This window comes from Bombyx mandarina, chromosome 16 (genome assembly GCF_030267445.1).
Source record: "Bombyx mandarina strain Sakado chromosome 16, ASM3026744v2".
In the NCBI taxonomy this organism is placed as follows: Eukaryota; Metazoa; Arthropoda; class Insecta; order Lepidoptera; family Bombycidae; genus Bombyx; species Bombyx mandarina.
In genome coordinates this window covers 11,010,566-11,036,833 of record NC_143222.1, presented here as the reverse complement: position 1 = coordinate 11,036,833, position 26,268 = coordinate 11,010,566, and the positions used below count along the sequence as shown (strand labels likewise).

General features: G+C 40.3%; 2 protein-coding genes across 3 annotated transcripts in view; one reads left to right on the top strand and one right to left on the bottom strand.

Annotated features, from left to right (window-relative positions):
- CPR56 (cuticular protein RR-1 motif 56) overlaps positions 1 to 7,588 on the bottom strand; it is a 33,617-nt gene extending 26,029 nt beyond the window's left edge. Inside the window, exon 1 of the mRNA XM_028171074.2 lies at positions 7,431 to 7,588. The gene's annotated coding sequence lies outside the window, so the exon portion shown is untranslated. The remainder of the gene's footprint in view (positions 1 to 7,430) is intronic.
- A 5,462-nt stretch (positions 7,589 to 13,050) lies between these two features.
- The window catches only part of LOC114240442 (uncharacterized), a 30,192-nt gene continuing 16,974 nt past the window's right edge, over positions 13,051 to 26,268 (top strand). For both annotated transcript variants that reach the window (XM_089733696.1, XM_089733695.1), the window contains exons 1-2: positions 13,051 to 13,208; positions 15,089 to 15,229. In XM_089733696.1, the coding sequence (XP_089589822.1) occupies positions 15,097 to 15,229 (133 nt within the window). In that variant the 5' untranslated portion in view covers positions 13,051 to 13,208; positions 15,089 to 15,096. The remainder of the gene's footprint in view (positions 13,209 to 15,088; positions 15,230 to 26,268) is intronic.

Here is a 26,268-nt window from a genome sequence, read left to right as displayed (position 1 = left end):
TGCCAAAACTTTAACATTTATACTCACCATTGTCGAAATTATCGAATCCCGATTTCTCGCCAAGTACTGCAAGTGCCAAAGGTTACAAAATATTGTGTTAGATCCATATTACCACACAGCGTAAGTTGGTCAAAGCTGTTCCACGCGGCGGCAGCGCCGATTGACGAAACGAGTTATAAGCTAACGTTCAATCCACGCTCACGAGCAAATTCTATTCTTCTACTCTATTCTTTTTTTTTATTTTTTATTGCTTTCGATAGGCAGACGAGCTTACGGCTCATCTGATGGGAAATGATAACCGTCGCCCATAGACATCCAAACTACATCAGTGACTCAGATGCGCTGCCTATCCTGGCCTGAATGGGCAGCCTTATGTATGTTACACTGGCTATCCTGTCCTTCAGACCGGAACACAGTATTACTGTTTTGCGGCAGAAATAGACAGGACGGTGGTACCAACCCGGGCGGGCTTCTACACAGAACCCTACCACCAGTTAAAGTGTTCCAGTTCATCTAAAGCTGATGGAAAAATGCGAATGAGAACTTACTGGTGGTAGGACCTCTTGTGAGTCCGCACGGGTGGGTACCACCGCCCGCCTATTTCTGCCGTGAAGCAGTAGTGCGTTTCGGTTTGAAGGGTGCGGCGGCCGTTGTAACTATACTGAAATTTAAAACTTATATCTCAAGGTAGGTGGCGCATTTACGCTGTGGATGTCTATGGGCTCCAGTAACCATTTAACACCAGGTGGGCTGTGAGCTCATCCACCCATCTAAGCAATAAAAAAAAACAAAAAGCTGAGTCCCGTGATGTTATCCGCGGTTATTGTCGTACCGCGGTGAAGCCGCTGGGCGAAGCTAGTCAGAAAAAAGGAGCCTAAGTTACTCCTTATATTATTATCATCAGCTACCTATCAGTGAAAGTCCCGTCAAAATCGATCAAGCCGTTCCAGAGATTAGCCGGAACAAACAGACAGACAGACAGACAAAAATTGTAAAAAATGTTATTTTGGTATATGTACCGTATATACATACGCATGTAGTAATAAGAGGCTATTTCAATATTACAAACAGACACTCCAATTTTATTTATATGTATAGATGATAAGTTTTAAAAATTTACAAATTGTGCAATTTTAATTCACGATACCTATTTTGTTGCAACTTTTAGATCCCTAATAAGAACCTTTGGGTGCTATCAATCATCTGCCAATGATACTTGCTTATGATACTGTTCAGCAGGTAGATATTAATCGTGTGAAATGGAGCAAAACCGGAGGTTAGGTAACCTTTCCGAGAGGCTGGCCTTCACTACGATTATTGACTTTTTAGGTGGCGACTCATATCGTTATGTTAGCACTAGATTTCCGCACGCAGCTTCGCCTTCACAGACTGCACTTATATCGCGCGAATGGAGATACGTTATTAGTTTAGAAAGGTAGCTTGTGTTCTTTGGTAGTATACGAGCTATTTAAAAAACTTGAATTACAAAATCGGTTCCGTAGTTTAGGCCTAGAGACCTTACAAATAGACAGAGCTACAGATATAGAATAGCACTATTATGCATCTAAAAAGTTGCAGGTCTAAAGGGGACACATACTAAATAGCAACATTTCTAATTTCCTCAGATTTTCTTACAAATGTGGTCATGATCGGTATCTTGTCACTGTGACGTCACACACGTAAACCAATAAAAGAAGAAGAAGAAATACTGCTTACTATCTTCCAAAGGAGAGGCTATTCAATCTGGGGAGAATAGTGAGACTATAATCCAAGTGGAAGTGGGCCGGCCACATAATTATGTCATCGCACTGACAGTCGTTGGGGGACAAAAGTACTGGAGTGATGCGAAAAGCAAGAGACCGAAGAGAATGGGGTGCATTCGAAGAGACCTACGCTCAGCATTGGGTGGACACGGCTTGAAGAAGAGAAATTATGTTGTGTCATTTAAGAAGTCCGAAGATATTGTATTTTTTATTCAATGGTATTCAACCATGCGTTGAATGCGTCTATTATTGGAATCCCAGGATTATGTTGAGTATTTTTTTCCTTGTACCATATATGTTCTACGGATGTACCTTGAGGAAAGTCAAATCTCTAACTGAACATGGCGTGACTGGAACAAAGTACCTACATCCCTACTTTCCGGAAACGCTGCACTCATCAAGTTTGTTAAATAATTTTATTTTTGGCACCTGTGATCCGTCTTTGGTTTGAAATCCACATTCTTTAGTGTCTTGGACAATATGTCCTTTTCCAAAGATAGCTGAAAATAACCCTCATCCCTGGTTGTGGTCTGGTGCTGAAAAGATATTTATTAGCGACTGTGGTCATTAAGTATCAGGCAAGCTCATCTACCTTCTTAGGCAACAAAACTAATGCAGTTTGTTTGATTTTAATGCATTCCATCATAAATGGCGTTATGATCTGATGTCATAAAAGATTGATATGACCGGTATTTTTTCCGTAACCCCTCACGATCGAAGACTATTCCGCGAATTCGAACCTTGAATCGTTAATTAATTTGAAGGTCAATTCGCCGATATTAGTTACCTTCTAATAGCATCGGTTCGTTTTCTTGTCCAGTTTTTTGACTTTAAAAATTTTCTAGGTTGCTATTAAATGTACACAAGTGGAAGTATGGGATTTGGTATTCGATTTATTCACGTGGAAGGAAAGAGAAGTCGAGGAAGATTGCCAACCAGGTGGACGGACATTGTCAAGGAGGCCACAAACACCAGCTTCCCGGGCGCCATTAAGCAGGCTGAATGCAGGCAACATTGAAGGAAGCTGGTACAAAAACTGGACCAAGGTGGTCACGACCCTCAGTAATGAGGAAACGACGAAGAAGAAATTAGATTTTCTACTTAATTTCCGAAATTTCTAGACGCTTTCGTTCGGAACGCCTTCGATTTAAATTTCGGGCGTATAACCGAATAAAACAGTTTCTTCAGGACGTTTTGGAAACATCGTGTCGTTGATCCCGAGAATATGCGATAGACCTTACGGAGTCATCATTCATCATTATCCTGCCCTTCTCCCAGTCACCTGGATTCGGCGCAACATGTTTTCTCCTTCCATACTCTTCTATCATATACCCATATCGTTCACTCCCCTCTTACCCATATCGTTTTTCACGCAATCCATTCATTTCTTCTTAGGTCTACCTTTTCATCTATATCCTTCCACATTCATAGTTAACACTCTCTTACCAACCTCATTTTCATTTCGTCTCATCACATGTCCATATCCCAATAGATGATGATAGACCTTACAGAGTATCAGCGATAAAATATCCAGCATATACCGATGTTCTAATGGAATTTTAGCAACCGTTTCATCTCTTAATCTGGATTGCGGGATTCTTTCTGTGAAATCAACTTTATATCTCAATGCAAGAACTTTCATGCTTCTAGTTCTACCGGTTTGTGTGGTATCATGGCTGTCAGTCTTCGAATTTAACGAAATAAAAACTAAGGAAATCTATTAACTAGCCGCTGTGACCATTGCTGAGTATTTACCTTCCGTGTGCAGTTCGATCTTCTGATGGAAAAGTTACTCGAATCATAAAATAAAAATCTGTATTAATATTATAAAGCTGAAGAGTTTGTTTGTTTGAACGCGCTAATCTCAGGAACTACTGGTCCAATTTGCAAAATTTTTTTCAGTGTTAGATAACCCATTTATTAAGGAAGCCTATAGGCTATATAACATCACGGTAAGGCCAATACAAGTGGAGCAACAATAAAGAATGTTGCAAAATAGGAGTTTATATAGCTCCTGAACCTTCTATAATTCAAAGATATGTATTTTCACTTTGCTACGTAAGTGAAGTGGGAGGTAAAATTTACCGTTATGCCAAAGTAACTATTCCACGCGGACGGAGTCGCGGGCAAAAGCTAGTCATAAAATAAAAATTAATCAGATAAAACGACTTCTATATGAACACGATCCATTCCACTGACAAATTAATAGTAACACAAACATTCATATTTATTTGGGTATATTTTCTTTTGTTTGTTTTTTTAACTTATAGGCAGACGAGCGTACGACCCACCTGATGGTGAGTGGTTACCATCGGTCACGAACGTCAGCGCAATTCTCTTAGGTTGAGCCCGTGAGCTCATCAACCGGTCCACGCATAGTTGGAATAGCCCCTAAGGGTACCAACGATTAGGTCGGGAAAAATAAGATGTCAGGAATGCCAGGGCATAACCCGGTCTGTTGCTCCCTCGACCGGGTATTCGTAAATGGATTCCCCGGCGTTAAAAAAAGTGGGGCACAGTCAATCCGCAACTAAAGGGCCCACTGAGTTTCTCGCCGGATCTTCTCAGTGGGTCGCATTTCCAATCCGGTGGTAGATTCTGCGAAGCACGGCTCTTGCTAGGGTTCGTGTTAACAACGTCATCAGGTTCGAGCCCCGCGAGCTCACCTACTAGTTAAGGCTACGCTGATATAGCCTCTCAAGGCTATCAGCTTAGGTAGGAACAAAAAAACTAAAGGTTATAAAATTGAATAATTTCAAAAGTACACTTGAAGTTGCGAAGTAACTGAGTTTTGTTCGTACAACACATGTAATTATATATAAATATATTTTTATGGCATTTTGTGCACGTTATGTAAAGTTCTGTTATGTTATTCCTTGGACCAAAAACTTTGTATTTATAATAACTAGAGGTCCCGCAGTAGTCGAAATTCGACTATAATTGGAATTGTAAGTATGTACACTATTATGATTGTATTTTATACGTTTATAATCACAAATTTCGCCAAGGCTACTACTCTATAAAAAAATATTAATAAAGATAAACAATATTTCATTTTAATCTATTCTCAATTTGACAACAGACGTCAAGAACAAAAGTTTGACAATAAATACTATGCATGCGTGTGTGCGTCAAACACATGGTATGTAGTGTGTGTAATGTTTTCTTTATTTATTTAATGTATCTGTTATGCATTATTTAAAAAAAAAATTATCATTATGCACTTCTTCTCTATATTCTCTATAAGTGTGGAAAATTTCATACTCCTCCGTCCGCGCAATTTTCGTAAAAAGGGATACAAAGTTTTTGCTTCACGTATTAATATATTTATAATAATTATTATGAACAACAAAGCTTTATACGTATGAGAGCTTCGCGGCAGAAATAGGCAGAATGGAGGCCTATATACCAATATTCCTATATCCTTATATACGATATATACCTACCTATCACGTTAAGTTAAAAATTATTAGCAGGATTGATTGAAGCAATCCGGTTGATAAAATTTAAACAAATAAATTTAAAACAAATATAACTATATAATACAAAAAAATCAAGAAATTAAATTATTTTATTATTATTATTTAAGCATCATAGTTGGAAATAAATATTTTTTTCACGTATTTATGAAACATTAATTTAATAGGTGTGCTTTTTATAACTGAAATAATTTATTTATTTATATAATTTTGTTGTAGACGTGACGTATGTAGTATATATAATAGAGTGAATTTCAAAAACACACACACACACACAATTTCTTTTCTAAATTGTAGTTTACATCCTCCTTATCCTTGCATCATGCTCCTCAGTGATAAGGGTTATGGCCTTTACGGAGCTTTTTTCTTTGGACTTTGTTCCTTCATTCGCTCCTGTACTCTACCGAATGCTGGGTAGCGACATTGATGTCGGAGTCCAATGTCGTCAAATTAAGACCAGGACGCCCAGACATGGCCGTCGTAATTTGCACGTGTCAATGAAAATTTAATTTGGCTTTTAATGTTTGATGCATAACGTCGAAGCATGTCACAGCTGATCCGTTCACCGCGACATTTAGAACCAAATTCTAGATCATTCCAAACATTTAAATTAACAAGCGGATGGCTAATCCTCTTATACAGTTTTCTTTTTTTATATATATTTTTTATTGCCCTTGTAGGCAGACGAGCATACGGCCCACCTGATGGTGAGTGGTTACCGTCGCCCATGGACTTCAGCAATGCCAGGGGCAGAGCCAAGCCGCTGCCTACCGCTTAATACTCTCCACAAGCCTCGTTTGAAGAAGGACATGTCATAGCGCTCGGGAAACACCGTGGAGGGGAGAAAAGTTATCCCGTAAAAACAATATTTTGTTTGTTTGTTTGTTTGTTTTCTTTTAATCGCTTTTTGTTATTTGTTAAACAATTTCTTTTTTTTTTGTACACAAATAAATTTAAAATATAACCTGAAGCTAAAAATTGAAACTATCATCGTATATAATTACTGTTTAGTATTTCACATAAACTATTTATTAGGTATATTAAAAACAAAAGAATTAGATCTATGCCCTCATCGAAAAAAATATATTACTTAAATGAGTGAGTACAAAGACTATCTTAGTCTTTTGTTGGTCAATTTTTACTGCCGGTTACATGCATTTACGCAAATAGGATGTTTAAATGATAAATTTAAATGATAAGTTGTATCGAATTAAATTTTCAATATAAATAAAAATACTAAAACTTATAATTAACATAAGAGCAACTCTTTTATTTATCAAAATGAATTTTATAAAATTATAGTGTATTCCTAACAGTTCTTCTTATGAGGTAACTTAAACTTCAAAAAATAATACAGAGTAGGTATATAACCGTGCCACAACGAGCTGTGCCCTTGGCATTGTCAGTGTTCATCGACAACAGTGGATGTCACTGTCAGGATTAAATAAAACGTGTTAGTTAAAACTATTTTTACATATTAGAGTAATATGTATACACATTGTGTAAAACTTTTTTAAAACATGTATTTCTGATTTTTGTTTGTTTGTATATAAAGCTCGTATATGAATTAAGCTCGCCTTTTATAAACGACAATCGAAATTCAAGAATAGATATACAATAAAAATAAATAATACAAAATTTAAGAATTGGAATGTCGAAAATTGTATTTAAGTAAAACAAAAACAAATTTTAAGGAACAAGTTTTTTTTAAAAAGCAAGTCTATTTATTCGTCTAATGAAATAAGAGAATAAATATATAAATGAAACAAATCAATCGATTTCGCGTTTACATTTCTGTCTGGTGTTGACTTAATGGGTACCTTAAGACAAATGCTTAATCAGAAAAATAGACTCTCTCTCTGTAATAAAAATGCAACCCGCAAAATTATAATTTGCGTAATCACTGGTGGTAGGACTTCTTGTGAGTCCGCGCGGGTGGGTACCACCACCCTGCCTATTTCTGCCGTGAAGCAGTAATGCGTTTTTCGGTTTGAAGGGTGGGACAGCCGTTGTAACTATACGTGAGACCTTAGATCTTATATCTCAAGGTGGGTGGCGCATTTACGTTGTGGATGTCTATGGGCCAGGTGGGCCGTGAGGTCGTCCACCCATCTTAGCAATAAAAAAAAAGAAGTGCTATTAATAAAGGAGTAGACGAATTTAATTAATACAATTTATTGGTACTCACCTTTGAATCGGGCACAAGACCGCAACGTGACCGTGTGATAGCAACGCTTAACACAACTGCGGCCAACAACGAAAGTTAGTGAATGCCACGAATCCGAACAACACAAAACGAATACAAAACTTTTAAAGGAATATCAACTTTACACACATAGATTTAAGTAGAAATGAACTGTATTTGGAGGTATGGTAAAATAACAGTGCAACTATTTGTTAGAAAGTCGTACCTGTTCAGAGTGGATGCGTGAGTTATTTGTGAGTTTTGTTTTTATTTGTTAATTATTAAGTTTTTTTATAGGCATTGGTTCACGATGATCGGTATCAAAAATGCATTATTATAAACATATTTTTTTAGTAAAGAGACTGAAAATAAAGAAAAATAAATAAAAAACCGTTGTTCATAAATAAAAAAAAATCTGCACGTGCAACTTGTTTAATTATTTTTTTAGCATTGAAGGATTACTAGTGGCTCGGAGGCCTTTCCAGTTTCACCAGGACAGGTGGGCGAGCAAAAGGCGTCTAATGCAAAGGTTATTGGATCTGATGAATCCGTAAGAACGTGTCTAGAGCGTCAACGGTGACTGGCTTCTGCGTGATCAGGATTCGGGGAGTAGTCAGCAGCAGCAACGATAACGCGATCATAACGCCTTGTTGCATCTGAAAGAAGTGAAACTTCTTTTTCGGTGTGAAATATTGTGGTTTTCTTCATTTTTTATCTTTAAATCCAATTTCTCTTGTAATATAGGGAATGCTGTGTATAAGAGAAACGACCTACCTTGCTTTGTCCTGTCCCCTTTCCACGGTCGGGTGGTTCGGAGCGATGTGCTCCGCACTAAACGCTTCACTTTCCCCCCTTTGCCTTTTCATGAGTTCTGTCTCATGCGAGGTTTGGATGCTGTTGTTGAGCGACAGAGGGTTTTAGTCGGTTAGACTCTGACATACCCCGCCCGCCATGCCCAGTGAAGGGCGGAAGTCCGGCGATTTCCTAAAAAAAAAGCCGAAACGAATCTGTCGTCAGTTAAATTTTTCTCTTACTTAAAAAAATTACACTTTAAAAAATTCTGTTTTTTTTTAATACATCGATTCGCAAGTGAGTTTCGAACAAATAGTGCAAATTAGTTGTATAATGACGTGACGATGACGTAGGATGTGAACGTCCTTGCCTCTAGCAAGTGAATATTTTGCAATTCCGTTGTATTGATAGAATTGGGATTGATAAAAACATAATCAGGTCGGAATGTAATTGATAGCGACGGAGACGGAGGGCGACTAGAATGAATTCTCTTATTTTGGGTGTAGAATGACTTTCTTTAATCAATATCAAGTCAATCATTAATCAAACCAACGTAAAGGCTTGTAACGGATTATTATTATCTCTTTAGCGCAAATAATCTTAATAATATTTTTATTACCTTAAATGGGCAAGCTAGGCGGCGGTTGTGTCATTGTTGTCCGATTTGAATTATGATGGGTTAATTACAAGTTCTTGAGTGGCGACCGCGTACCGGAAGACGTAGCGTGGCTAGGCCTCCCACTAAATAAATGGACCGACGATCTTGAGTTTCGCGGGGATCCGCTGGATGAAGGCAGCGCAGGACCGGTCTTTGTGGCGAGGCTTGGGGGAGGCCTACGTCCAGCATTGGACGTTTGTGGGCTGATAAGAAGAAATTACACAATATAATTATAATTCATTGTAATAAAGGGTTTAATTTTTATTAATAGTGTAAATTGAGTATTACCCAATTGTAACTTAATTTTTTTTTAAGATTTAATAAATTGTAAGATTAATTGTAATTTTGGGTATTAAGCAGTAGACAGCAGCTTGGCTCTGCCCCTGGCATTGCTGAAGTCAGTGGGCGACGGTAACCACTCACCATCAGGTGGGTCGTGTGCTAGTCTGTCAGCAAAGGCAATCAAAAAAAAATGAAGGTGTTTTTCCCTTATTGCCGAAAGTATTTGTTTGAGTTGAATGCGTATTTCATTTAACAATTGGTACCTGTCTGCGGGATTCGAACACCGGTATAGTCGTATTTAGTGAACACGCAAACCTATGTCTTCAATGAGTTGAATTGAACTAAATTTAATGAACCCCATTCGGAGGTCCGCCCCAGAGTGTTCTTTGCTTCAGATACAAGATTTGATGGTATCCTCTGCACCACGCTCCCAGAGCCTAAAGTCCGGTTTCGTGCATCACTACCGGGGAAATTCACCCCATCAGGGGGCAGCATTTCAATGATATGCAGCATGAAAAGCCTGGGGAAGAGGACCTTGTGGAATATCCGCATGAATGGTCAATAGAGCAGCGGCTGTCTTCGATCCAATCGGCTAGCGATCCACTTGCAGGGTATCTTCAGGATATCACAGCTAAAACCTCGCCTTAGCTCCCCAAGCCCGTCAATGAGTGAGATATTCAAGAAGATTGCCTACTTTGCAACCGTGACGTAAGATATGCCATCAGACACTGATCAGTTTGAATGGGGCAGCCGTTCTAACTATATTTGAGACCTTAGTACTTATATCTCAAGGTAGGTGGCGCATTATAGATGTCTATCGGCTCCAGTAACAACTTAACATCAGGTGGGCTGTGAGCTCGTCCACCCAACTAAGCAATAAAAAATGCGAGTGTATATGTTATTAGATTCAACATCAACCTTAACCTTTGACACATAAGATAAGATTTCGTAAAGCTTCACAGCTTTTTGCATCACGTACGTAGCCTTGTTGTTTTTGCTATACCCAAATACAAGTACTTTTGATTTTAATTATGCCCGGATGTATCTTTGCTAGTTAATGTGGCTTTTTCACTGGTTTTTTAGATTGACCTAGACGGGAGAATGATTACGTATCGTCGGGTTTTAAGTGGATTGGAGCCAATGTATATGCTTCAACCTACCTTGAGACATGAGGGTAAATTGATATTATTGTGTCTCTCGAACCACGTCAAATGGGACGTTCTACGCAACAGAAATAACATTCCCGATCCTGCGGACCGAATGGAAAGCAGACGACGTCGCCCAAAAACACGTCATTTCGGATCCTCCCGATCCACTAACGGTGCTTTTAGTTACCTCAAGCACCGGTCATCGTTCTCGTCGAATCCGTCGGCTCAACGAGTAAATTAACCCACATAGCCCACTGAGCTTCTCGCCGGATCTTCTCAGTAAGTAGCATTTCCGATTCGGTGGTAGATACTACGAAGCACCGCTTTTGCTGGGGTTCGTGTTAGCAACGTCATCAGGTTTGAGCCCCGTGAGCTCACGTTCTAATTCGGTCAATCTACAATAGCCCCTCAAGGTTACTAGATTAGGTAGGAAAAAAAAACAAAAAACAGAAATAGCTAGTTAAAACGAATGTAAAATACATTATAACAATTTCAGTAATTACGTTTGGCTGGTTTATTGACTGGTGGGACAGGGCGTCTTGAGCCCGCACGGGTAAATAACACTATCCTGCCTATTTCAGTCGTGAGGCAGTAATGCGTTTCTGTTTGAAGGGCCGGGCAGCCTTTGAACTATGTATAAAATTGAGAATAAGGCTGAAGGTTCCGGCAACCACTTAATAGGCAGATAAGTCGTAAGATTAGCGGTAGGCTAGCGGTATTTAGCGGTAGGCAGCGGCTTGGCTCTGCCCCTGGCACTGCTGAAGTCCATGGGCGACGGTAACCACTCACCATCAGGTGGGCCGTATGCTCGTCTGCCTACAAGGGCAATAAAAAAAAAAGATCCTCCATCCGTCCAAGCAATAAAAAAAATTGAAACCTTTAAAAAAAAATTCGCATGTCTTAATATGTGGCAAACATTATTTTTTACTACATACAAATCATATTACGGTACTTTGCGTAAAACATAATTCAACTGTTGACAGAAGAATAGTTTGTGCGTCATGTTCAAGTACTCTTAATTCCGAAATTATTTGTCTTGGGAACCATTTGGGAACATATTATTTTCATCAAATCGATTATTATTATAATAGAACACTCTGTACAGTTTTCGGCTTCAAATACCCTTTGTGGGACACCCTGTATATGTTGAGGCTATGATAATGGTGCCAGTTTTTTTTTATTGCTTAGATGGGTGGACGAGCTCACAGCCCACCTGGTGTTAAGTGGTTACTGGAGCCCATGGACATCTACAACGTAAATGCGCCATTCACCTTGAGATATAAGTTCTAAGATCTCAGTATAATTACAACGGCTGCCCCACCCTTCAAACCGAAACGCATTACTGCTTCACGGCAGAAATAGGCAGGGCGGTGGTACCTACCCTCGCGGACTCACAAGAGGTCCTACCACCAGTAACTAATCACTAATCCAGTTTACTCACTAATCCAGCAATCATTCGTTTTGGTTTTACAATTAGGTTAGATGTTATTCTTATAAAAAGTAAAAACTGGTTGTGATACTTTAACTTCAAATCTTACGGGGCAAGCTACGCTATATGTTAAGTGAAGCTATTTTAAAAACGTGTCTATAAAAACTGGGTTTTTATTGACCAAGGTCGAGTATGGAGCCGGCGCCGCGGCGCGGTAGTAGCCTGCTGAGTTTCTCGCCGGATCTTCTCAGCGGGTCGCGATTCCGATCCGGTAGTAGATTGATTCGCGGTTACTTTTGAGTGGTTAGGTCTCCTTTGGAGGCGCTCGGGTAGCTGTTAGCAAATCCCACCCCTCCTGACTGAGCCCTTGCTCGTCCACCTGTCTTGGTAAAACTAGAAAGGCCTCCGGGTCACCAGTAATCCTCCAAACATAAAAAAGGAGCCGGCGGTGGAGTCTACTTCCTACACAGCCACACACTGCCCCACAGTCGAGTATAAGGTTATGTGAATTTTGATTACGTTTCGTATCGGCTCATTCGAGTATACATTTTTGAGTTTTAACCTTCCTTTCTTGTAGTATAGACTTCGGAATGCCGATGTCGAATTTCAAATTTCATTCAGATAATACTTTTTTTTGTCAAAATGGCGGTAACTAATTCAGAATTGAATGAGTTTTTTGAAGCACCCAAAAAATAATGTTTAGTCTTATTCCGTTTGCCTAAAGTTGTGCACTTTTTAAAGAAAAATCGGATAAGAATTCGCCATTTTTACACGTATAAACAAAAAATTTACACAACATTAATTTTCACTTTTCCCTCCATTTTTTTAAGGGGTTTTATAACCTGGTAACTAAGACCATTAGGTCATGTCTTATTTTAATTTATATTCATATTATTATGAAAAATGATAATATGGAGTGAAATGAAATGAAATGAAGATGATTAATTTCAGACATTAATTAACTGGGATGAAATTAAATAAGATGATATGGGATGAAATATAATCTCAGTAAAATGGTGGCCATTTACTGAGATTTTATTAGTGGACTTTTTGGAGGATCCAGCGGCATTGTTTCATTTTCCCACATTTGTACATTTTCACAGATATTAAACAGTTAATAAACCACCGCTATTACTCATTTAAACCTGAAGAAACACTAAATAGACGACATAAAACAAATCGCACAACTCCTTCGTCGCGTTCCCGCCAAAAGTCACTTTTCTCTCCAAAAAATCCGCAGCCATAGATTATACAATTGTGGCCACAACGCGTTTTGTTTCGAGGCTGTGACTAGCCAAACAGATCATAGCGCATCATATCTTCATGTTGATCAGTCAGTTTATTATAATTAGCCTACACGCAAACAGAGCGACTCAATATAAATCTGCGACCATAACATTTTTGTGATACGAACCAACTCGACGTCGCCTTCACTTAATAAAACCACTATATACATATTTATTTACATAAATGTAAGTTTTTATTATTGATTTTTTACGTACTAACGCGTGTACTTATCTAGTATATTTATAGATGCTTAAGTGATTTTTCTATTATATATATGTGTATATTAAATTGCTTCAAATCAACACAGATATATATTTTTTAATTATTTAGTGTTTTTTTTTTAAATAATGAACTCGCAAACGTAATTATTTTCTGGTTGAAAGGAGTTAGAATTCATTATAATATTTAATAGTGTAATTCCTTGAATACATATTATATATATTTTCCAGTGCTTATAGATGGGCAGACGGCTCAACTGTGGTTAAGTGGTTAGGTTCATATATGTCATGATGGATCGAGGTCAAATTTCCAATTGTTACAGTTATAGCAGTGATTCTCAACCTTTTTTTTATTGCGGCACATATTTAACGATTTCAAAATTTGGAGGCACACAAAAAAAAGAAAAATTATTTAAAATATACTTTTTTTTTTGTGGATTTAAATATATATTCATATTCAAAATATTTTTCTTTTCAAATGATATAATTTAATAATATTAACATTATTATATATTCGCAAAATTTGGCGGCACACTTTTGAAATTTGGCGGCACACAAAAGTGCCGCGGAACAGTGGTTGAGAATCACTGAGTTATAGTCTGATCCTTCAAACTTTAAACATTACGATACGCTTCTCTGTGTATCATCTGTGCTCCGAGGTTTCATATATTATCATCATATTATGACTTAAAGGACTTTGATTCCAAGCCAGAATTTTTTTTTATCATACATATTACGTTTGTAATTCTATTATAAAAAAAATGCGCACGTATTCGACTTAAAAATTACTACTGGTCATTCTTCAACTCATAAATTGTCATAATTTGTTCCGCGGTTGCCAGTATTCTAATTAATGCATACCCATAGACACAGTCCACTGAGTTTTTCACCGGATCTTCTCAGTGGACTGCGATTTCGTTTTCATCTGCGCGTATGTATTTTTAAACGAGGTCTGAATAGTATTTCCCTCCTCATTGCTGATGTCCGTTGGCATCGGTGACCAGTCACTATCACGTGTGCCGAATGCTTGTCTGCCTTCGAAGATAAAAGAGAATTATTAAAGTTTAAAATGAATTTCATCTGGAATTTAGGCATTGGGTTGTTAGAATTCATTGTAATTACTGAAATTACTTACTTTACATTAATTACTTAATTTACTGAACTTAATTACTTACTTAATTACTAAATTTACTTTACGTTTCACATTATAATAATTAGTGTACTTAATTTTTCACAAACTTTAATTCTCACTTAATCAACCTCAATGAAGAGGTTCTTAACATAGACCGTACGTTTGTTTATTTACAATCTTGCTTCGAAACAAGCTGCCTTAGTATTTAAAAAAGTTCTGATTTGGTTTTTATTTTTTTAATATACAAAGTTTTTTATTATTAATTTCATTACGTAAGCATGTATTAATTGTAGAGGATTCAGTAAAATAAGTTTGATTCAAGTGTACATATACACTTACTTCTTCTGAACTACGTAACCAGTATATGACCACTGATATTTTCATTCTTTTTTTTATTGCATTTATGTGTGGACGAGCTCACAGTCCACCTGGTGTTAAGTGGATACCGGCGCCCATGGACATCTGCACCCACCACCCACCTTGAGATACGAGTTCTAAGGTCTCAGTATAGTTAGAACGGCTGCTCCATCCATCAAACCGAAACGCATTACTGCTTCACGGCAGAAATAGACAGGGTGGTGGTACCCGTGCGGACTCACAAGAGGTGTAGGACCTGTAAGATATAGTGTACGTGAGTTTATTAATTATCATTATAATATTGTGTCAACTACCGCTTAATTGTCTATAAATTAATATCAAATTTAATGACTTACAGCTTGAACAATGTCACAGGCTGTGAAGGCAATTACTTTAGAAGATGAATACAAGAAGAAGACAGGTATTACACCTGAAGACGTTAGGAAGATGAGGCAGTGGCTTCAGACCCAACCCCATTTACCAAGAGATCGTTTAACTGGTAAGCTTTTTTATAATCAATACTAATATTATATAGGTAAATGTATACTTTACTATAGATTTACGATAGAAAGATTTGTTTGTTTGTATTGAATAGGCTCCGAAACTACTGAACCGATTTGAAAAATTCTTTAATTGTTTGAAAGCTAAACTATTCCCGAGTGACATAGGCTAAAATCTTTTTTGAAAAAAAATTGGGATACTTACTAAAACTCCCATAATGTTACCCAAGGTGCAAAGAAAATTCCCTAAAATATTCTTTACATCGCGTGCCCTGCGAAAACTATTGATGATAGAATAAAATAATGTACTACGACTTTGTAGAACACATTATTATTTATAAAAAGTGTCGCGACAGCATATGTCTAACTATTATAGTTATACCGCAATAAGTGTTCTTTTGTTTAAAAAAAATAAAACAACGTCAAATATCGCTGAAATTTTAGTTAAAGACCCGAGCGGAGCCGGAGCGGGCCGCTAGTAATTTATATTATAAGCCTACAGACGTCCACTGCTGGACATAGGACTCCCACAAGCCTCGCCACAAAGATCAGTCCTGCGCTGCTTGCGTTTAGCATGTCCCCGCGAACCTCAATAGGTCGTTGGTCCCTCTTGTGGAGGGCCTACCCACATATAGTATAATAATAATACCTATTAAAAAAAATTATAAAATATTTAGACCTGGCCCACGAGACTACCAGACATGTGGTATGTTGACTCAACCATCATTGTTCCAATAGTTGTGTCGGTACACGGTTTGATAGCGAAAAGTTTCGATAAACATCTTAAGAAGCTTTGGTTATCCAGCTGGGTTAGGGGCCTGATACAAAAGGCAGGTATTCTCGATAGTGCGCGTATTTTGAGGATGTTTCTCACTCTATAGTCCTAACCACTGGTGGCTTGTGTCGTAGACACCGCTATCAGCGGCAATCTATTTTTATATAGTGCTTTTTAAAAATTGTATGCTTAATATCTTTTTAATTTTTTTTTGTGTAATTATTAAGATTTTAAATAAATGTAGTAGAATAACAACAATACCTAATCATAATAATATAAAATATCAGTGCCAAGTCTTTTTTCGTTTGTCATCACTAAGTTTTTGTTCAAATAGCTATTGAAAATGTCGGTTTTATTATTATCATTGTCGTTTTCAACAAGTTTTTAAATATTTTACAATTCTTTTGGTCACGGACGACCAAGGCGTTGTTATTTCGTCGACATTTGAGTCTTGAACGTCGCAATTCTTATTAAAACACTTCTTGACATTGTTAAGTTGACTTTGATTGTTAATTGAAAAATAATAACTTTAAAAAAAAAAAAAAAAATTGTTTCTATGGATGGACGAGCTTACAGCCCACCTGGTGTTAAGTGGTTACTGGAGCCCATAGACATCTACGGCGTAAATGCACCACCCACCTTGAGATATAAGTTCTAAGGTCTCAAGTATACTTACAACAGCTGCCCCACCCTTCAAACCGAAACGCATTACTGCTTCACGGCAGAAGTAGGCAGGGTGGTGGTACCTACCTGTGCGGACTCACAAGAGGTCCTACCACTAGTAATTACGCAAATTACAATTTTGCGGGTTTTTGATTTTTATTACACGATGTTATTCCTTCACCGTGGAACTCAATCGTGAACATTTGTTGAGTACGTATTTCATTAGAAAAATTGGTACCCGCCTGAGATTCGAACACTGGTGCATCGCTCAACACGAATAATGCACCGGACGTCTTATCTTTTAGGCCACGACAACTTTTTCATATAATATTCCCACCAAAGTGGAGCCAACTGTAGTTTGAAATCTTCAATTTAAATACTGTATTCACGCCAGTCCAAAGCGAAGTCACTAAAAGATTATTAACACAAGACGTCCTAACCCCAGTAAGCAGGATCTTCAAGAATCTTTATTGTGAATCCAGGTCGTAATCAAATACATTCAATTGTTTTTAAGCCGAGAGTTGGTTACGGAAAACAAAAAACAGGTTCATCATATACAAATTCAAAATTAAATGTCATCAAAATTGTCGAATGTAAATATATTTTATCTCACCAAATTCGTTCGTAAATAGGAATGTTGCTTTGATAATTATATTTAAATGTGAGCAATAGTCAAACAAAACGACATAGAGTTGCTGTGATTTGGAATCTATATTTGTATATTTTTTTTCTTGGACTAGATAACTATTTAGCATACATTATATTAAATTGAATCAATTTCCGTGTTCATTGTATTTCATTGTCACATGCATATGATGACTCTAAAAGATGTTTAGGATACCCTTAAGAGAGAAATAAATAAATATTAATATTATTGTTACGCACTGTGGGCTATAAATAAACGCTCTACCGAAGTATAAATATAATAAAACTGTATTAGCACTTATAACACTTAAAACACTAATCGAACACTTTAAAATTCTCAATTCGCTTTTTCCGCTTCGCTTCAGGTGTTCTGTTTGCTGTTTCGCTTCGAACAGTTACTAACTGACTTCGTGTAATCTCTGCAACGCGTTTATAATCGATACGACATCCCTAGAATCATCGAGAACATTCCTTAGAGTTCGAGTATTTTCGATATGCGCTTCCGCCATTTGACAACAGATGGCGTTGTACTTCTCGGACGTTTTCGATGTCACTAGTTCCTTTGATATTCGTTTCTGCTATTCGGCGATAGATGGCGTTACTCTTACTGGCACAACATTAATGTTATTGTTATAATTCTACAAATAAATAGGTACCACGGTTATGAATACACGACATCGTATTGAAGTTCAATAATTGATAAATCAGTATAGGCTACCTACCTGCTCTATAGTTCACGGACGCGTCGTAGCAAATACGAAGGAAAAACGACAGAGAAGATCTTCAAGCGTGTGCTATACCGACAGTCTAAGCTTATACATAAACAAATCTATCTTACAAAAAAGGGCCGTCTGATCCATTGTAAATATTTATATAGACTATAGAGTCAAATTAAAATCGTTGTTGTATAAAAACTGGATAAACATGTCTGTAATAAAATGAAGAGTCATTACTTCCTAGTTCAAGCGAGTTATTGACGTAATTCGCAAGTCGCACAAGATTCGGACACGACGTTTAACTACTCAATAATTTCGCAAGGAATAAACTGTAGTTTTTTTCGGAAATTCAATCTTCATCACAGAACTTCCGAAGTAAAAATATTATTGACGCTTATTGATAGAAGCTTTGACATTATGGATTCGTGATTTTAATTTAAATAAAAATCAAGAGATGATAATTAGGTACGTAATACGTTAACTTCTAATGAAGCAATTTTTTTGTTGGAATTAAAGATTTAATGGGAAATGGAAATGGTCGACCAGCTGGGACACCACGGACTTTCATGGCAGCGTAGTCCAGGATGCATTTCCTGGCACTCCAACCAGATACAGACATCCAACCGACACCAACCGTCGGACTCTTACCACCGCTAATCTTCCATCTTCCATTTCACTGGTGGTAGGACCTTTTATGAGTCCACACGGGTAGGTACCACCACCCCGCCTATTTCTGCCGTGAAGCAGTAATGCGCTTCGGTTTGAAGGGTGGGGCAGCCGTTGTAGCTATACTGAGACCTTAGAACTTATATCTCAAGGTGGGTGGCGCATTTACGTTGTAGATGTCTATGGGCTCCAGTAACCACTTAACACCAGGTGGGCTGTGAGCTCGCTCATCCATCTAAGCTATAAAAAAAAAACTTCTTTAGAGCCAAATGGTCTATTACGTAGTGATGGTTGGAAACCAGACGGTATGACTCTTACACCGTGGAGGATAGGACAGCCTTTAGTATTGGATTCCACATGCGTCGACACTTTAGCACCGTCACATCTTCCAGAAACCTCTGCTAAGGTTGGAGCGGCTGCTGCTACTGCAGAAAACCTAAAACGGCCCAAATATATTAACCTCGATAGAGGTTTCATATTTGAGCCGTTTGGGTCAAACTTTGGGTTCCTTTGGTTCTAGTGCACACCGCCTTTTTAATGAGGTAGCAAAGAGGTTGGTCGAAACATCTAGTGACCAAAGGGCTGGCTTATATCTTGCACAGAGGTTAAGCGTTGCCATACAACGTGGGAATGATATCCGCCTTCTGGGCACGGTGCTAAGCGATGACGGCTTGGCACAGTTATATTTTGTTGTAAATATTTTCTAAGATAGCTATTATATTGTAAATATTTCTCTTTTTATTATATTATGTATAGAATGTATTATATTGAGTATAGAAAATTCTGAAAATAAAGTATATCATATGATACCTAATTTTCTTATGAATATAATTTTACACCAATGTTTAAATACAATATATACCTACTTATCATTTCTTGTGGCTTCGGAATTTCCAAGGTTAAATAAATTATTTTGCTTTATTCATTAGTCATGGTGCGTGTTCTACCTCTTTTTTTTTATTTTTTTTTATTGCTTAGATGGGTGGTTTGAAATTTTAAATCAAATTGAATTTTGAAATTGAATTGAAATTTGCGCAGACTTGTTCAACGAAGAGGTTTTTTTTTATTTATTGCTTAGATGGGTGGTCGATCTCACAGCTCACCTGGTGTTAAGTGGTTACTGGAACCCATAGACATCTACAACGTAAATGCGCCACCCACCTTGAGATAATAATATATTCTCTAAGATCTCAGTATAGCTACAGTATAGGAATCGGCGATGCCCCATTCCACATTTAATGTGGATTTCAGCAATGTAAGGGGCCTACATAGTAACCTCGACGCCGTACACCACCATCTTGAGACGGCGCAGCCTGCCCTCCTTTTTCTGACGGAGACACAGATATCTGCTCCGGATGACACTTCGTACCTTGAATACCCCGGCTACGTATTGGAGCACAACTTCCTGCGTAAAGCCGGGGTGTGTGTATTCGTCCGGGCTGATGTCTGTTGTCGCCGTCTACGAGGCCTCGAACAACGGGACCTGTCCATCTTGTGGCTGCGCGTAGATGACGGGGGTTGTACCCGAGTCTACGCATGCCTGTACAGGTCCCACAGCAGTGATGCAGGTTCAGCTCTGATAGAGCATGTGCAAGAGGAGACTAACCGCGTGCTTGAGCAGTACCCATCTGCGGAGGTGGTGGTTCTTGGAGACTTTAACGCTCACCACCAAGAGTGGTTGGGGTCCAGAACCACTGACCTCCCGGGTCGGGCTGCCTACGATTTCGCCCTGGCCTACGGCTTCTCCCAGCTGGTGACACAGCCCACCCGTGTCCCAGATATTGAGGGGCACGAGCCCTCCCTGTTGGACCTTCTGCTGACCACCGATCCGGCCGGATACAGTGTGGTGGTCGACGCTCCACTTGGATCGTCTGATCACTGCCTTATCCGTGCTGCGGTACCGATCTCTCGTCCTGGTCGTCGAATGACGACCGGGTATCGAAGAGTTTGGCGGTATATGTCAGCAGATTGGGATGGGTTGCGTGAATTTTACGCATCCTACCCATGGGGGCGGCTCTGCTTTTCCTCTGGTGATCCTGACGTCTGTGCGGACCGACTTAAAAACGTGGTGCTTCGGGGGATGGAACTGTTCATTCCTTCTTCCAAGGTGCCCGTCGGGGGTCGCAGTGGACCCTGGTATAACAATGCCAGTCGGGACGCTGCACGCCTCAAGCGGTCCGCATACGCGGCATGGAATGATGCCAGGAGACGCCAGGATCCTAATACCTCTGAGGAAAGGCGGAAATTTAACGCCGCTTCTAGGTCCTATAAGAGGGCTATTGCCAGGGCGAAGTCGGAGCACGTTGCCAGAATTGGCGAGCGACTGAAGAGCTATCCCGCCGGGAGCCGTGCTTTCTGGTCGCTCGCTAAGGCTGCAGAAGGTAACTTCTGCAGGTCTAGTCTCCCACCACTACGCAAGTCCGATGACAGTCTGGCCCATAGTGCGAAAGAGAAGGCTGACCTTCTGGTCAAACTCTTCGCCTCGAACTCGACTGTGGACGACGGGGGTGCCACACCACCGAACATCCCCCGGTGTGATAGTTCCCTGCCGGAGATCTGCTTTACACAGTGTGCAGTCAGGCGGGAACTCCGACTCCTGGACGTCCATAAGTCGAGTGGGCCGGACGGCATTCCTGCTGTGGTTCTGAAAAGGTGCGCCCCTGAGCTGACGCCTGCGCTAACGCGTTTGTATCGCCTCTCTTATTGCACTAACAGAGTTCCGTCTTCATGGAAGAACGCCCACGTCCACCCTATCCCCAAGAAGGGTGACCGGTCGGACCCATCGAGCTATAGGCCTATCGCGATAACTTCCTTGCTTTCCAAGGTGATGGAGCGAATTATAAATATACAACTCCTGAAGTATCTTGAAGATCGCCAGCTGATCAGTGACCGACAGTACGGTTTCCGTCACGGTCGCTCAGCTGGCGATCTTCTTGTATACCTTACTCACAGGTGGGCTGAAGCCTTGGAGAGCAAGGGCGAGGCTCTTGCTGTGAGCCTTGATATCGCGACGGCCTTCGACAGGGTCTGGCATAAGGCACTTCTGTCGAAGCTACCATCTTACGGAATCCCCGAGGGTCTCTGCAAGTGGATCGCTAGCTTTTTGGATGGGCGGAGCATCACGGTCGTTGTAGACGGTGACTGTTCTGATACCATGACCATTAACGCTGGCGTTCCACAAGGTTCGGTGCTCTCCCCCACGCTTTTCATCCTGCATATCAATGACATGCTGTCTATTGATGGCATGCATTGCTATGCGGATGACAGCACGGGGGATGCGCGATATATCGGCCATCAGAGTCTCTCTCGAAGCGTGGTGCAAGAGAGACGATCAAAACTTGCGTCTGAAGTGGAGAGCTCTCTGGGGCGAGTCTCCAAATGGGGTGAATTGAACTTGGTTCAATTCAACCCGTTAAAGACACAAGTTTGCGCGTTCACTGCGAAGAAGGACCCCTTTGTCGTGGCGCCACAATTCCAAGGAGTATCCCTGCAACCTTCCGAGAGTATTGGGATACTTGGGGTCGACATTTCGAACGATGTCCAGTTTCGGAGTCATTTGGAAGGCAAAGCCAAGTTGGCGTCCAAAATGCTGGGAGTCCTCAACAGAGCGAAGCGGTACTTCACGCCTGGACAAAGGCTTCTGCTTTATAAAGCACAAGTCCGGCCTCGCGTGGAGTACTGCTCCCATCTCTGGGCCGGGGCTCCCAAATACCAGCTTCTTCCATTTGACTCCATACAGAGGAGGGCCGTTCGGATTGTCGATAATCCCAATCTCACGGATCGTTTGGAACCTCTGGGTCTGCGGAGGGACTTCGGTTCCCTCTGGATTTTGTACCGTATGTTCCATGGGGAGTGCTCTGAGGAATTGTTCGAGATGATACCGGCATCTCGTTTTTACCATCGCACCGCCCGCCACCGGAGTAGAGTTCATCCGTACTACCTGGAGCCACTGCGGTCATCCACAGTGCGTTTCCAGAGATCTTTTTTGCCACGTACCATCCGGCTATGGAATGAGCTCCCCTCCACGGTGTTTCCCGAACGCTATGACATGTCCTTCTTCAAACGAGGCTTGTGGAGAGTATTAAGCGGTAGGCAGCGGCTTGGTTCTGCCCCTGGCATTGCTGAAGTCCATGGGCAACGGTAACCACTCACCATCAGGTGGGCCGTATGCTCGTCTGCCTACAAGGGCAATAAAAAAAAAAAAAAAAGTTACAACGGCTACCCCACCCTTCGAACCGAAACGCATTACTGCTTCACGGCGAAAATAGGCGTGGTGGTGGTACCTACCCGTGCGGACTCCCAAGAGGTCCTACCACCAGTGATTACGCAAATTATAATTTTGCGGGTTTCATTTTTATTACACGATGTTATTCCTTCACCGTGGAAGTCAATCGTGAACATTTCTTGAGTACGTATTTCATTAGAAAAATTGGTACCCGCCTGCGGGATTCGAACACCGGTGCATCGCTACATACGAATGCACCAGACGTCTTATCATCAGTCCGTAACCGTGCCGCGTTTATTCTCGGTAGACTCTACCCTATGATCTGTAAGCGGAGTAAAATGTCCCTTCGGAACAAGGTGACACTTTACAAAACTTGCATAAGGCCCGTCATGACTTACGCGAGTGTGGTGTTCGCTCACGCGGCCCGCACACACATAGACACCCTCCAATCTTTACAATCCCGCTTTTGCAGGTTAGCCGTCGGAGCTCCGTGGTTCGTGAGGAACGTTGACCTACACGACGACCTGGGCCTCGAATCTATCCAGAAATACATGAAGTCAGCGTCGGAACGGTACTTCGATAAGGCTATGCGTCATGATAATCGCCTTGTCGTTGCCGCCGCTGACTTTTCCCCGAGTCCTGATCACGCAGGAGCCAGTCACCGTCGACGCCCTAGACACGTCCTTACGGATCCATCAGATCCAATAACCTTTGCATTAGACGCCTTCAGCTCTAACACTAGGAGCAGGCTTAGGGACCTCGGTAACCGTACTCGTCGAACTCGACAAAGAGTTCGCCGTGCAACCTAACCCATGAATCAGCTCGCTGAGTTTCTCGCCGGATCTTCTCAGCGGGTCGCGATTCCGATCCGGTAGTAGATTCATTCGCGAAGCAGCTACTCTTGAGCTGTTAGGTCTCCTTCAGAGGCGCTCGGGTAGCTGTTAGCAAATCCCACCTCTCCTGGCTGAGCCTTTGCTCGCCCACGTGTCCTGGTGAAACTGGAAAGGCCTCCGGGCCACCAGTAATCCTTCAATCATAAAAAAAAAAAAAAATCTTATCCTTAAGGCCACAACGACTTCGCTAATATATATATAATATTCTTTGGCTAATACATATTAATTATACATGTGTCAACGAAAATTTCATTTCAATGTACTCGTAGTTGTTCGACTCCCACACTCGAAACTTATTTGGTAAAATAATATTATGGCTAAAAAATATTACTTTAACACATAAGTATTAAATGTTAATTTACGGGAATACCAGTCACCGTCCTGGTCGAATTTGTCTATTACGACGAAGAGCTCGACGAGCGAATTAGCCCATAGACCAGCCCAGTGAGTTTCTCGTCGAATCTTCTCAGTTGTAAGGAATCAGAAGATCCGGTGGTAGATTTTGCGAAGCACTGCTCTTGCTAGGGCTAGTGTCAGCAATTTTTCTCAGGTTGAGCCTGTGAGCTCACCTACCCGTCCGCGAGAAGCTAAAATAGCTCTTTTAGGTTACCAAAAAATAAATAGGAAAATTACGGGAACAATGTAAGTCTTAAAAGCATATTTCAACACATTTTACGCTACTTTTTAATGTTTTGTTCGCGTGGATAAATCTAAATTTGGCGTCACGCAATCTTGTAAAACTAACCTAATAATATAATAATATTTAGCTATCCGATATAGATATGATGATAAAAAAATAGGAAAAGATCGTACTGGTATCGAAATTAAATCGTTACGTCTAAATGACACACGATTACATGTAATTACATAATTACGTACTATCATCTCGTTTACAGGCTAATTGTAGATGACATTCAATTCTTTGTGATTGTTTCTACAACTACCTTCCATTACCATGTTTTGTTGTTTAATCACGCCAGACATATGTTTATCATTGGAGCCCGGTCACATTCCTGACTGATTCTTGCTAACGTCACTTTATAGAGCTGAGGAAACCCAGTGAATGAAGGAATTCATTCCAAAACCCGATGCCACGTGACTAAAGTGATATCTGGAAATGAATTATCGATGAACGAATGACTATAACAAAAACAACAACAGCAAAAACTAGTAATAACAGATTGGTTTTCGCTTTTTACAATTTTGATATTTTATATGATTCGACTTCACGTCTTAAGATTGCATGCATTGCAACAATAATTAACAACATTACGTTAATTATTGTTGTCATCAACATTAAGTCGTGAGGCATCCAACAATAATTATTTTTCTTACCAAATCTGATAGCCTTGAGAGGCTATTTCAGCGTGACCTTAACTAGTAGGTAAGTGAGCTCACGGGGCTCAAGCAGGAGTGATGCTAACACTGGCCAGAAACTCAGTGGGTTTTCTATTATTGTTACCGGTCACCGTCCTCGTCGAACTCGTCGCTTGCGACGAAGGGCTCGACGAGCGACTTAACCCATAGACAGAGCGCACTGAGTTTCTCGCCGGATCTTTTCAGTGGGTCGCGATTCCGATCCGGTGGTAGATTCTTTTTTTTAATTTTTTTTTTATTGCATTGATGGATGGACGAGCTCACAGCCCACCTGGTGTTAAGTGGTTACTGGAGCCCATAGACATCTACAACGTAAATGCGCCACCCACCTCGAGATATAAGTTCTAAGGTCTCAGTATAGTTACAACGGCTACCCCCACCCTTCGAACCGAAACGCATTACTGCTTCACGGCGGAAATAGGCGGAGTGGTGGTACCTACCCGTGCGGACTCCCAAGAGGTCCTACCACCAGTGATTACGCAAATAATAATTTTTGCGGGTTTGATTTTTATTACACGATGTTATTCCTTCACCGTGGAAGTCAATCGTGAACATTTGTTGAGTACGTATTTCATTAGAAAAATTGGTACCCGCCTGCGGGATTCGAACAACGGTGCATCGCAACATACGAATGCAGCGGACGTCTTATCCTTTAGGCCACGACGACTTCGATTCTGCGAAGTACTGCTCTTGCTGGGGCCAGCGTTGGCAAACTCTCTCAGGTTGGGGCCGTATGAGCTCACCTACCAATCCATGTGTCTAAATAGCCTCTTAGCTACTAGCGATTTTACGATACACAAAAACTATAATTTATCTGGAAGGCACGTTTTTGCTTCGCGACTCTAATCTCCACAACTATGTATACGCTGTCTTTGAAATACACAATTTTTTTTTTTTGCTTAGTTGGGTGGACGAATTCACAGCTCACCTGGTGTTGAGTGGTTACTGGAGCCCATAGAGATCTGCAACGTAAAGACGCCACCCACATTGAGATATAAGTTCTAAGGTCTCAAGTATAGTTACAACGGCTGCCCCGTCCTTCAAACCGAAACAATGCTTCACGGCAGAAATAGGCAGG